General features: G+C 34.2%; 1 protein-coding gene across 3 annotated transcripts in view; it reads right to left on the bottom strand.

Moving 5' to 3' along the window:
* Positions 1–2,871: 2,871 nt before the first annotated feature.
* The window catches only part of LOC107099853 (cholecystokinin receptor-like), a 51,661-nt gene continuing 40,005 nt past the window's right edge, over positions 2,872–14,527 (bottom strand). For all 3 annotated transcript variants that reach the window (XR_001481980.1, XR_001481981.1, XM_015398128.1), the window contains exons 6-7: positions 9,572–9,637; positions 2,872–5,280 (exon numbers count right to left, since the gene is read on the bottom strand). Coding sequence is in view for 1 of the 3 variants with exons in the window: in XM_015398128.1 (XP_015253614.1) it covers positions 9,581–9,637 (57 nt within the window). In the remaining 2 variants the exon portion in view is untranslated. The remainder of the gene's footprint in view (positions 5,281–9,571; positions 9,638–14,527) is intronic.

Genomic DNA, 14,527 nt, shown 5'->3' with positions numbered 1-14,527 from the left:
GAGCAGCTCATTGATGTCAATACAAACATTAATTAATGTAAACTTAGTAAAAAAGTAAGTACATTAGGTGGGTTCAATTTCAGTATATTAGTTTGGTTCATCAACTGAAATGTCCAGAAAATTATTTGAACAGGGTAAAGATTTTAAGTTGGTGAAGAGCAGTATTAGTGTTTACATCAACATAAAATAATCAGGTCATAACAAGTGATTAAATTCAGATTCTGTGAAGTCAAATATTTTAGAGGTAATATGTGCACATCATTTTTTTTTTTTATTTCAGCAAGGTTTTACTTTTACAAGAGTGTAAACATTATAATGGAATATGCCATCTAGGGTGGCAGACAGTATTGCGTCAAACATTGGGTGCTATATCTTACGTCTATACTTGATGAAGTGTAAAACATGTGGCTCTGGTAAGATCAGATAGACAGGGTCTAAAGTGTCAAAAAAAAAAGGGAAAAGACTACAAATCTGGATAACCAGTATCCTGTGGAATCTATCGTTTGTAATATAGGCCAAAAATTTATCCATTTCAGCTACATCAGCTTATTTTATATTTCCTAATATTTTTTGGAGATGCATGAATAACCTCTGGCAGGAATCTCTCCAATACTGGACAAACATCAGCACATACATCCAAGAGCAATGCTCTATGGAGCATTAGACTTCCTATAGATCTTGGTGTTAACAGAAATGCATTCCTCCCTAATTCTCCCATTTAGAATGCCTTGCAGTAATGCCAATGCATCCATCCCAAAGCATTATGCATGAGTTCCACAATATGTTAACAGCAATCAGTATGATTGCCTCAAACTTTGTCACAATTCATGTGTTAATCCTTGGTTCACATCATTGGGGACAGGACTTTGAAGTGATTTTGTACAGCTTTTGATTTAAGTTTGCTTTTAGGTCTTTTTAAATTTATGTGACAGGGTCTTAATGTTTATCTAAATGTTACCAGTGTAAGCATATGTATATTGCACCATGCTTTTTTAAAAATGTTTTATAATGAAGTTGCACATTTTAAGTAAGGACAAAAATACAGACAAAACATTTGAAATTAAAACTGTTTTAGATAATGGTCATCACACACTTGGATACCTCAATTGTGTAATCTTCTATTAAGGTATAACAATAAAAAATGAAGTTGTTATTAAAATGTTGCACTACAGTAAAAATGTAAAAACAGGATCTTAACTTAACTCAAAAAACACATACAGAAACCTTTAATCAAACTATCAAACAAAAATGTTTAATGGGAGATTTACATGTCTTATGTTGTGTTATGGGAAAGCAGTTACTGTGATATTTTATCTAAGGCTTTATTTGTGTTAGAGGAGCCTTGTGCAGCAAATGTAAAGGGTAGCTTAGCAACTAATAAGTCTTTTAGTCCATTAAGTTCATTCAAGTAGGCAAGAGGATGACTCATGCCTCTGTATTTTACTATCTAAAGTTTTAGCAGAGATTTGTACTTTAAACTTGAAGGTACATTTTCAAAGAGAAAGGGATGGCTCATATAATGTATGACTCTATCAATTTGTCAGTTTTATGCAGCAAGATGGTGTCTCTTGTACAGTAGTGGCTGGTGGAGTTTTCTCCAGTGGGTCTATAAAGTGAAAATGGACGTATACCAAAAAAAAAATTAAACACATATGTTATCACACCAGTATATTTATATGAATGTCAACAACAAAAAACATTATCAAAACAAAAATTATTTCACTTACAGGTTTATTTTATTTATCTTTTTTTTATTTATTAAAATCTCAAAAAGTCATTTTTTTCTTAAAATAACTGCATTTTTTTTCTTGAAATAAGGAGGGAAGTGAGACACTTTGCCAATGGAACAAGACAATTTACATTTAAAATTTGTATAAACAATTATATTGTCTTATTTGAAGTGCATATTATCTACTGTAATTATCTTATTTTAAGAGTAAAGATACTAATTCCATTGCCAAATCATCTTATTAAGTGCTTATTAAGTTCACTCATTTTAAGGTCTTTTTTGGTTTTGGCTTTGTGAAGGCAAAACTGTGTATTGCATTGTCCAATATGATGTCACATACCTAAAAAAAATTATGTACCAGTTTTAAAATGTAGAAGCTATTAGTCAGCTTTATATTTCTTGTTTTCCTAGAGAAAATAAATAATTATTAATTTACTAATTATTTAAGAGAAACTATGCAAATTAACAAACATCTAGAAAAAGTACACTATATTATATTATTTTCCATGTTAATCCAGATTGTTCATTCCTCTTTGCCTTTTTAAAAAAAAGTGCTTTAACTCAGTCCTACCTTTCTTTATCTATGCTGGCTTAGATCCTTACATTTGAAAAAGGAGGCAGGCATCCGAGGAAGCAGAATAAAGCGTTAGCCTCGCTGTTTGCAGTTAGCCAAGCCTTGTAGCTAAACCAGGTCCTGGAAAAAGACAGAGTGTAGCGCCTCTTCGGACTGCTGATCCAACCGGTTTTACCTCCAGCTTCTCTTCGTAAGTTTGCTTCTTTCCCGCGACTCAGCCTGTCAATCACCCACACAACAACTTTGATGACAGTTCCTGTCACCTCAGTGTGTAGCTTTGGAGCACACAGAGCTCTCCTATAGTTCTGTATTTCAGAGGAGCTACAGCGCATGTACAAATTGTAACAAGAGTCAATGGGCAACCATCAATTATAAAAAGTAAATTTTATAATTTCCTTTTAATTAGTTTTATGTCTTAATCAAGGTGATTGAGCTGGTTGGACAGCCGCCACTGCTTGAGTATTTTTAAAACTCAAAAGAGCTAACAATTATAGTTCTTTTTGTTATTAAAAAATGCTAAATTAAATGAACACACAAAATAACAGTTTTTTTTAATAGCCATGCTTTATTACTCTACATTACATAGCACAAACAAGATATTACACAAAACTGTAGGTGCCCTGCTGAATATTTTGGTACAGTATGCATACATGTAAACATTTATTCAGAGAAAGAACTATTGAGGACTAAACGGGAACTGTAAACACTTATGTATATAGCAGAAGTCTGACTGGCAGATAAACCTTTTATGTCTCTGAAACAGTAGTGTATAAATATAAGCTAGAAGGGCCTCCTACTGAAAGCTAGTTCTTCCAAAGTCATACTACTAATGACAGAAGCCCCCTGTCCAACCTGTGCCATCTGGAGTCAGTCTTAGAGAAAAGAAAATGGCAAGATATTACCAAAAGCTATGCAAAGTTAGCAGCAAAGACATTTTATTTAAACAATTTTTGAACATTCCCAAAAACATACAATTATTTTTAAACCACAAGGTTTAATTATTTTAAAACAACGCTTAGGACTTTCTACTGGGGGTGAAACAGCACATTTTTAAATAAAGATCTTTGATTTGGTATACACAAATATCTGGAGGGCAATCATATGACAGAATATGAAGCAGATCAATTATTCTGACATGTCCTTTCTGTCAGACATATACACAGTTGATTATATAAAGACGTTTTATGAAAACATTTACTCAGACATAATAAGACTGTACACTCATTACACCTTAAGGCAATGGTGGCCTGGCAACAGTGAGCCTCCGGGTAAACCTAAACAGGACCTGAAATAATTCCCTAACTGTTCACATTCAATTCATGACCTGACAGACCAGACTTCATGGAGATGTGGCACTCACAAAAACACAAAATCAATTCATTTTTTCCCCACAAAATATAACTACCAAAGCCCATATACAATGTATCAGTCTGTATTAAACATAAACATTTAGTACAAATCATTATAAATGCTATTAATGTACCGTACAGATGAATGGGTAGGCAGGGACTTATAAAAACTATTTAGAATTTGGTGACGTTTGACAGCAAGATGGCTGCACTAATTCTAGATCGTTTTTTTTCTTCTTCTTCTGCCTTGGAGACCACAAACTGTAAAAATGACAAAGACTTAAATCTTCAAAATGGTTTCTTCACACCATGACATTTCAATTGATGAGATTGATGTACTAACAATTACAACACTCAACTGCTGCAATTAATCCACTGGACATAACTAAACACAACACCTAATCTTAACTCTATGAATTTTATGCTTTGTTTGTGGCTAATTGAAACACTGCATACAGTGGTTGTGTTTTTTTTTTTTTTTTTACAATAACCACATGGAGCACCAAAAGCCAAATTTACACAGGAACTCTTTCAGTTTTAATTACAAGCAAATGTGCATTAGGGTGCAATGAGTACCCTAGTGCACAACAAAAATAATTTTTGCTGAAAATATTCATCCTGACTCAAGGCAAATAGATTTTTTTTTTACTCCAACCCCTTGATTTTATCAAAGAAGTTGTTGCCTGAGCAAACATTGCATTATACAGCCAAAACACCATACTTTGATTTTTCCTTTGACTTAAGCTTTCATGTAGTACAAAGAATTGCTTCTCAACATGATCCAGGCTCTTAATTCTACAATCAATACAAAATAATAAAAAAAAACATGTCACAAAATAAAAAGCAACATCCTAGTTGACTTAAATGATACTTGTTTAAGCTTGACATTTACATGAGCAGCACCTTTGAGTGCTTGGCAAATGAGTTGACTGCCTGCTCTTGGCTCTCAGTTCTGCCTATCCAAGCTTGACAAATAGATTCACAGTAGGCAATATTCCTATTCATATAGTCTCGGCAGAACTACTTGTGCACACATGCATACTACTACAACTATCAACAAATACTGTTGTAACAGAATTAAATTAAAAAGAATAGGGAGAAAGCATTAAAAAGGATGCCAGCACCAACAAAATGTTTGGTTAAACAAATACTCTGTGGGCAATTTCTCTGATATGTTAGGAAAATATCTTAATGGTCTATACAAGTCTTTTTAATTCATACATATAATTATTGTAATGTGTTGTAAAAGTTTAAATTCTACAATTATTTTAGCTGAAACTGAGAAGCATAAAGTATTCAAACTCAAAAGCTAGTCATGAGTGACAGATTGTTTCGTTTAGCTTAACTACACACAGAGAAGATACATCAATCAAAGATGAAAAGTTCCCAGCAATTCAGTCACAATACATAGGTTCTGTCCAAGTAAGTTTTCAAAATCCAAAAAGAAAAAGTAAAACTTTTTTGTAAAGAAACAGAGCTTTATCTTTGGTAAAATTGAGAAAATCTCTTTCTTTTAGTGCACAGCTTTAATGATTCCAGTATTAAGCAGTACATTCATAAAAACAGACAAACAAACTTCTTGTTTCTCTTCCTATGGTGGACTCCTCAACTTCATGTGTTGTCTCAATCTGCCGATACAATACAAATAGGTCATCATATTTCCTACTCTATCCACCGTACAATTACTAGATTTAGAAAAAGGAAATAGAAACAACAACAAAAAAAAACTAAAATAACTACAGCAATACCACAACTAAATGTTAATCAAAAACTTATTTAAAACAACTAAGCCGTTGGTTGTTGAAACAGAAATAATACCTCCTCCTGTGGACACTAACTCATAACACACACCCCTGATAATCTAATACTGTATGTCCATATCTAGGATACCAATCTATTTTATTGATTATAAACAAATAGCCTAATGTAAATGGATGCCATATAAAGACAGTTGGACTTCTAAGTTCACTTCAATTTCAAAGTACATTTCTAATAAGATACTAGTGATTATATCTGTTTTTCACTTACACTGGCAACAAATTCAAAATTTAATAAATATAAATTTGCTTGGACTGCTACAGTACTCCAACATTTACAGGTCTTAGAAATATTTGATCGCTAATAAAATATTAAATAAAAAATTATCAACCCTTTTTGCTACACATGGTGTAAGTGTCCCTATCTCTCATCTGCAGCATTGCCCCCCGAGTACCTTTATTTTGACAAAAAGGGACCAATTTTTGTACACTTAAAGAGCAAGTAATCAACTTTAAATGCCTAGTATTTTTATATATTTATCATAGAAACCAAAGTTTTCGGTTTAAGAAATGGTATATGCTCTAAAGTTAGCAGACAGAAAGTGATATATTCATAGATCAAATCCTCTCACCAGGATTTGATTAGTAGAGGTGTAATGATCAGTATTATAACAAAGTAAAAGAAAGCCTTCATTGGAAGGCCTGCTCATTGTCTGAGTAAACATTATTAATTGGAGTGCAGTCCCTAGTGATGAGGTGCCTTCATTTAAGTTTTTTACTCATTGATTAATTACTAATTATTGAAGATTTTAAGAATCTGTAAAATTTGCAAAACTTTCCTCCTGAATTTATAATGAAAACATATCTGAATCTTATAAATATAGGAATCTCTATGCAGACAGGCTAATTGTGTTCTTTAATCAAATAAATAAAGAAAGTTGAGGGGGAAAAATCAAATTGTTTTCTTTGAATCCAAAAATCTCCTCCAGACTCCTACCTGACCTATCATGCTCTCATAGTAGATTTGGACATTTTGTATTACCTTCAAAAATAATACAAAACTGTCCATTGATGATCACCTTAAGTATTACAAAATAAACGTCATTTTCTCTAACAAAGTAATATCTGGCAGTGAACACATTTTACATGAGATATTTAAAACCCTCTTTGTGTTGCACTAATATATTACACTGGATATTTTACAAATATATTTAAAATAACTTGTACTTTAGATGTTTCACTTTCCTATAACTGGAAAGCAGTTTTCCTAAGAGAATAGTTTTTGTCTTTCTTTCTTCTGTAAATTATTTTAATAAAAATAATTTTACAATAAAAATTATCAAAGTTATTGTAACACCTTTTATATATACCTAAGATGTTTGCCTATTATTTGAAATGATGCAGGCATCTTACCTCATTTGGTAAGGTATTAAATATGTAATTAAGTTTAAGGATAAAGTATGAATTTAATGTTCAGAGACATACGATCATGGTAAGGTTTACAAATTTGATTAAAATGTATCAGGCATCATGGCAGGGCATAGGTATTGCATTAGGTTTAGGAACACAGTCTACTAGTCTATGGTTATGAAGTAAATTATAAAGTTATTATAATTATTCCAATATTAAGTCTTGTGTTATTGGCATAACAAGCCACTGTAAAACATTAGGCTCATACACAGATTAGCTGCCCTATGGGGCAAAGTATAAGTAGGATTTGAATAAAAGCTAGAAGGGCAGAGGCAAATAAGGCAAATGATGACTGCAGTACTCTGAGTATTCCTCTACTACAGATGGAAAAGTCTCCGGGCAGAGTCCGCAATGTTGAGTAAGTGCATCAAAGGACAACATAATGCAGCAAAAACACCTGCAATATAATTTTGGGTAAAAGATAAGATCGGGGGAGATGCGACGGAGCATTTGTCAGTTGTTATCTCTTTACTTTAAAAATATCTTCTAAATATCAACATTTAAACCACCTGCAATAGAAAAATGTGAGAAATTAAAATCAGCCTGGAACACTGCATTTACGCCCGTGGTCCTTTCTCATTTTCAATAGAGAAAATGCCTGTTTTGTAATTCTTCTAGAAGTAAACCCAACTGTAGGCTAAACAGCTAAACTAGTTTCATCTTCGCGACCTCTATTCATGTTCTTGGCCAGTGTGCCATTTAGCTGGTCTGTATGTAAATTTTGAGGTGTGATAAAAGTAAAGGCCAAAACCAAATAAGGCACCACCCCTGAGTTCACGTCAACTCGAGGCTTCGTTTGGATTCACCTGTTTTATGGTGGAAGTTTGGAATTTTCTGTAAAATTGACAGACCGTAGTAGCCATGTTTGCTCAGCCATGTCTTTGTCCAAATACGTTGTAACCTTTTCTTTTTTGGGCTATCAGCACAAATTTGCACAAATTGCCAAGGCAGCGCATTTCACTCTAGTGAGCTTCATACCCCTCTTCTACTCTTTTGGCTTCCTGATAAACGAGTCAGAGTAGCTCCATCTCCCTGCGGAGCTGAGTCCAACATTGTTTTTAGACCTACAGTGTGAGCAGGCACATTGCATCAGAGCGTCGGGCTTAACATGCATAGTCAGCTGTGAGCTGTAGCTGCTTGCAACGATTGAAAAAATCAGAAAGTGTATGCCCGGCTTAACTGTGTGTGAGTTACGGTAGTCAAAAATAAGGCTTTAGCATGAGAAATGCCTGCTTCATTTCATTTTTGTCAAATAAAAAAATTACTTTAAAGGGAAAGTCATATAAAGGTCATATTCAGAATTCAAACTTCTGAAAGTACTTTAAATATGAAATGATAACATACTGTTCAATAAATGATAAGTGTTTTTAGAGTAATTTTAGAGTAATTTTAATTTGACTGTGCTTTACTGGTGACAACCATGTTTGTCAAAGAACACTACTGCCACCTAACGGTATTGGCTGTTGATCAAGTCCCAATGCTGTATCTGGTATTTGTCACAACGCGCTATTATCCAAGTTATCTTGAATTGGGCATTGTCCTTTTAAGTATAGCTTTCGCAAATTTTAATGGTGAAGTCCTCTTGAAATCTTAAATAAATGTTATTGCAGATGTGTCTTGTAATTGCCATAGATTTTGCTTGTAAAGTTGGGAAAATGGCCCTTCGGCATAACGCACCATGACGTCACTGCCGGAAGATGTCAGGTATGAGTTGTTACTATATTTGGGCAAAAATGGCTGGTCCCAGTGATTGCAACGAAAATAATTTTTTTAATGTTTTTATTGATCAAAGCTAAATTTATTGAATCACCACTAACGTATTAGTTTTAGGTATAGATAATGATCCATTGATCATTCCTTGCTGACTGGACGTTTCCTTTAAAGCTACATTGATCTATCAGTCATTAATTAACTTTATTCTGCATTGATGGTATTATAGTAGAGATCAGTTTTTAAAGATGAAACTGACTACCTGAATGAATAAATAAAATCACTCATCTTTCACTTTGAAAAAAATAACCCCCAAAAATAAACATGACTTGTGGATCGGAATTGGAGTGAAGTCAACAAAGAAACAAAGGCTATGTTCACACTGCAGGCCTTGATGCTCAATTCCAATTTTTTGTGAAATCCGATTATTTTGCATTGCCGTTCACATTTCCAGATATATGCGACCTGTATAAGATCTCCTGAGAGAACTGTATTCATACAACGCAATTCTCCCACATGCGCAGTGGAGGACGCAATGACGTCACAAGCAAACGTGCCCTGTCTTTACGGTAGTAAACATGGATGGTAGAGCTGGAGCACATCTAGCAATCTTTCCTAACCTTAAAAACTCAATCTTTTCAAGATGGTTAATAAAAAGAATGCTCTTCCCATTATCCGTCATGGTTGTTGTTTTTCTTCCCACTTCAGCGTAGCAAGGCACAGAGTAGTTGGATGAATGCGACAGTTTGGATGAATGCGACCTGGCTGTTCAGACACAGGTCGCATTTGAAAAAATCTGATTCGTGTCGGATTCAGGACCACATAGCCAAGTGGCCTGGGACACATTTGAAAAAATTGGATCTGTGTTGTTCAGACTGCCATGAAGAGATCAAATATAGGTCACATATGGGCCAGAAAAATCGGATTTGGGTCACCTCAGTCTGCTGTGTGAACGTAGACACATTTTTCTAGGGATACTTACCGTGGCACATCACTTGTCTTCCTCTGTTGCCTTTTTCCCTGGTTCAACACTCAGCCTAGCACCATGCTGTAATCAGAATTAGGTTAGTAAGACCATAAAATACATCCTTATAAAAATAAAATATATTAGCTCAAAGAGTTTGTAGGTTTTATATTCCTACAGTGGTTAAAGAAGAGCCCTGTGAGATATTACCACAATTAACACAATTCATGAAAGTAAAAATTTTATAGCTTTAAAATGCAGTGTAGTTCAGAATATTTTGTTAAGAAAAAGCTAAGAAGCTACCTCATTTAAAATGTAAAGGTTTTCAAATCTTTCACTTAGTAATCTTAATCGAGAGAAATTGAAATTAATAATTAGAATCACTGAAATTAAAGCAACATTAGGGTTAGGGTAATTTTCTGAACATATACATGAAAATTGGGTGAGAAAAACACCCAAGCTGCATCAAGCCCAAGCTGCATCAGTTAAAGCATGACTCAAAGTTCTTCTTCTTTTTTCAACAGCAGTAATAAAGACATGCTTGCTTGTTGTGGCTGCTTTGTCATGCTACATTTCTATATTCTGCTATAATTGTGTTTAGTTTAGAGTTAGGTATATGTTGGAAATTATTAGGGTTAGGGTAAGGCTCTGTGTTAGGCCATTTAAAATGAATTCAAGTCAATGAAATGTCCCCATATATCATGAAAACAAAGCTGTGTGTGTTTGTGTTTATGTGTGTATCAAGAAATAACAGCCAATGTGACACCCCAGGGAAATCACTTGCTTACTGCTCTCCAGGAAATAAATACACTTTTCAAGCGTGACCCGTAAAAAACAGGCCACACAGCTGTAATACAGTATGCCTTCAATGAGGGAATGCTGATGGTGAATGCATTATTATGTCCAGAGTGCAGTTCACTGAGTTTAAAAACTGTGATTAATGAAAAAATGTCTGTTTATTTAACATTTAATGATTTATATGGCTTTTCTGTGTTAAGCACTGATTATTGTTTTTTCTAAGATTTAATTGGAAAATTTAAGACCGGATTATTATTTCTTAATCCCTGATGTTAGACTAAAGTAAAGCAATCCCTTCCTGCCAATACAGTGCAGTGAAGTTTTTCTTTTTTCAGTTTTTATCGACCAAGAATGTTTTTTTTATATATATTTTAGTTATAAATGTACCATGTTTCTATGGTATTTATCAGAGTCACATTTTAAATAAACTGTATACTCTGTTGTCAATTGGGTAAGTTATCCTTGTTTGATCTAGATTGTATTTACATCTCACCACAAAGCTAAGAAGCCGGTGTAGGTACCACATCTGCTTGGTTAGTCAGATCTGTTCAGGACCTGTGTCTGCCGATGACGTTACAGTGTATTATTTGCTGAAAATTGCCACAATGACGTAAAGCATTGTGGTTGGTCTGGACAACTATAATAATATTTAGCATCTGCAGGGTAAGTGTGTCTAATGATTAATGTAGTTTTACTTGATGGATTTCAAAACTGAAAAAGTATGTTTTTGGCAAACTAAATAAATGCAAAAATATTGTATAAAGGGTAGACATGGGTAGTGGATTAGCTGTGCTCAATAGCTGACATGTTACTCTGTTTTAGCATGGTACGGTGAGGTGGGCCTCATTTGAAGGAATAATCCATTAAATACTAATGATGATCCAGGTCATAATCTGGGTACAGATTTTTTAAAGGATTTTTTAAACATTGTTAAATTGGGGTATTTTGCAGAAAAAGCATTCTACCCCAAAAACCAGCAGTGACTACTGACAGATTCAGTATTATACTGAAGATAAAAACACAAAAACTCAAAAGAAGGGAGACATGCCTCACATTAAGTCTGTTCTATCCTTCTCTATCTAAATGTAGACTTTTAGAACCCCAGTGTTATTGAATAACTAATGCATTTCATACCTATATATTTTCTTGTATTAAAAACGTAAAGGAAGAATAGCACTTCTCCAAGTGCTTTTGAATTTTGACCTTTGAATTTTGGACTCCGGGTTTCTTGTTTTGTTTGGACTTTGTTTTCTTTTTGGATTTTTGGATAACTTGCCTCTGTTTTCAGCTCTTTAAATTCATCATTAAATTTACTTACAGTTCACCTCTGTCTTCCTGCCTCTGCTTTTGGGTCCTCAACCTATAACCAAATCCTGACACATGCACACTTTGTTATCTGAGAACCGAGCCAGAACTAAATCGCGCCTGAGCCCTACTGATGAACTAGTACCAGTTCAACGTGGTTCAGTTGAGTCTGGCATGATCCGATTCAGTTTTGCGTGCCATTTACACTCAACAGTTTTCTGGGTTACTGTGCTTGGACCGATCTCACCACACTGTCAGCTGTCAGCTACTAGTGGATAGAGGGAGGGAAAACGAAGCAGAGGAAAAAGAAACCTTTTTACTTCATTTTGAGGCGTGATTTTGTCAAACAATACAAAAGTAGACTAAAGTGCTCCATGATAACAAACGTCCTTGTGGAAACACATGTTAAAGAGAGCAGACAAGTTTTATATGCGCTAGTTTTGGATCCATTAAGATTTTATCTCTGGGTAAGCTACCTCTTTCAGAAATTAGATATTAGATTTTAGAAGGAAAATAAGATTATTTCATTCTGTCCCAAATCACTCCATGCCTATATACAGTTTTTACTGTGGCTCATAAATTCAGAAGTTAATGTTTTCATTAAAGTAATTTTTAAAAGGCACCAAATTTAGTTTTAATCCTGTTTGGATGTTTTAAAAGCTGTAGCATTGCTCCTTAAATCTAGTTTAATCCCATGTGTTCAGTCGAGGAGGGAACTTTTAAGTGGACTGTAAACATGACACATTAATATTTCTGAGGTGTTTTTGTGATTGAATCTTAAAAATGAATCTGATACAAAACATCTTCCATTAACCAGTGTGTTTTCACTTTAAGCTGTATGCAGCCACTTGTTTTCATTTTTAAATGCTCATCTGTAGATGTGAAATCTAATTAGCAATATACACTAAAAATAGCAGAGGGGAAAAGTCAGATGTGGAGCCACTTCACAAAAGATTTAACTGGTGTTGGATGCAACATGTGTGGTGCTAAAGTCAGCCAGGGAGTAAGGGAATAAAAGCCACTAATTTTAGGCAACATTAAAAACAGCACCACAAAAAAGAATGCAATGATGCAAAGGCTAAAATAGCACAGGCGAAAGTTGTTTATAATCTTATAGTGTGCTGTTTATTTGTCTGAATCATGTTTTTTTTAAATGAGAATTTGAATTTGGCTACAGTTAAACAGAGCATATGCTGTGCTCCTCCAGGTTGTTTTAAATATATTTTTGACAAAATATATCTATTGGCCAATATATCATACATCATTTTTTTTTTAAAGCCCCAATATCAATATCATATTTAGAAATTCCATAATGGTTGGACTCTGATGTTTACCCTCGGGTCAGTACTAAGTATACTATTTGCAAAACCCATTGGCACAGAAAGTTTCCTCACCAAATCTACTTCCCTTATCATCACAATTGACACCTATAGCCTGAGAAAATCAGGTACCTAGCTGTACAACCAGAGAAGCAAAGTTTCACTGACTACATTAATCTGCCTTCACTCATTTGTAGTCTCTATCTTTAAAATCAGCCTTTATTTTATTTCCTATAATATTGAAACATTCATACCTTACATGAGTGAATACACTTTGAATGCTTAAAACTTAGTTCAACTACCTTATTATTGCACACAATTTCGGCTAGTTAATTCTGAAAAAATTTACCACTCTGTTAAAACAGCACTAAGTAACGTTTCTATCTTATATCATCTTCTACATTCTATTCTTCCTATGACTGTAATCTAGGTGCTTGTGAAACGATCGAGAGGTCTGTCATCACCCCCTTAAGGGCTTTGGTTGGAAAACTACACTTACAGCCTTCTCTGCCACAGACTCTGTGCGAGTCGTGCAGCTCTGTTTCCACAGTATGCCAAACAGCTTTTAAGTATCCCAATATAAAACCGGTGGCATTAGTAGTCACACATGCCACTTTTTTTTTTTTTTTTACTTTGTAGGTTTATGACATGGCAGAGCCAGCAAAATAGGACATCAAAATCCTTTCTCAGAAGAGGAAGAGAAAGGAAGAATTAGACGGGGATGAATGAAGTTCGAACACGTATGAAATCAGGAAAGGTTTTTACAGTTTTCATATACCAGTGTTTTCATATACCAATCTTATGTTTATGTTCACATTTTATCACTGTTGCACTTTATAAATGGAAATGTGTTGAGAGCTGTACTGAACGAAATTTTGTTTTTGTATACACTCTGTGTGTGCAAAATGACAATAAAGTCTGTCTAAGTCTAAGTTTACTCTGTAATGGAGTGTTAAAAGAAAAAAAAAAAGAATGCAAAACTGTTGTAGACCTGGTAGGGTTGTTCTTGGACTTATAAGTACTATATGGGCTAACCATAGTTAGTTTTACTATTGTGATTGTAAGGTTATCGATTTTTATCTTGCCAATAAAAAAACATTGAACTAGCTTATGAGAATGACAAGAAAACCATTTACTCAAGGGGGAGACTTGCACTTCACTAACTTGCATAAAAGTAACAATTTGCAACAAAAGGCAGTTTATATTAGATAACGTAAAATACTACTGACCTCTTCAGACAACTGTTCTATTTTCTCAAGGTCCTAAAGGGAAGCAATACTAGAAAACATTGTTAGTGCAGCTTTAATCTCCAATTCTGGTGGGGCTATGCAAATAAGAGCTTTAACATAGGTTTATGGAAATAGTATTGACACAAATTTGTTACCATCTGATTGTCAAAGACCATATTTGTATTACCAAGCAAATGACAGGTGTACCTTATACATTTGTTGGTGAATGTATAGTATTTTCTTCTATTATAATAAAACACTTCACCTGGTATCATACAGTCAGATAAAGCCAACAATTCAGATGCTGAACACAATGAGTGCCA

The sequence above is a fragment of the Cyprinodon variegatus genome, unplaced genomic scaffold, assembly GCF_000732505.1.
Source record: "Cyprinodon variegatus isolate N-32 unplaced genomic scaffold, C_variegatus-1.0 Scaffold913, whole genome shotgun sequence".
NCBI classification, from domain to species: Eukaryota; Metazoa; Chordata; class Actinopteri; order Cyprinodontiformes; family Cyprinodontidae; genus Cyprinodon; species Cyprinodon variegatus.
This window is presented reverse-complemented; position numbering and strand designations above follow the sequence as displayed.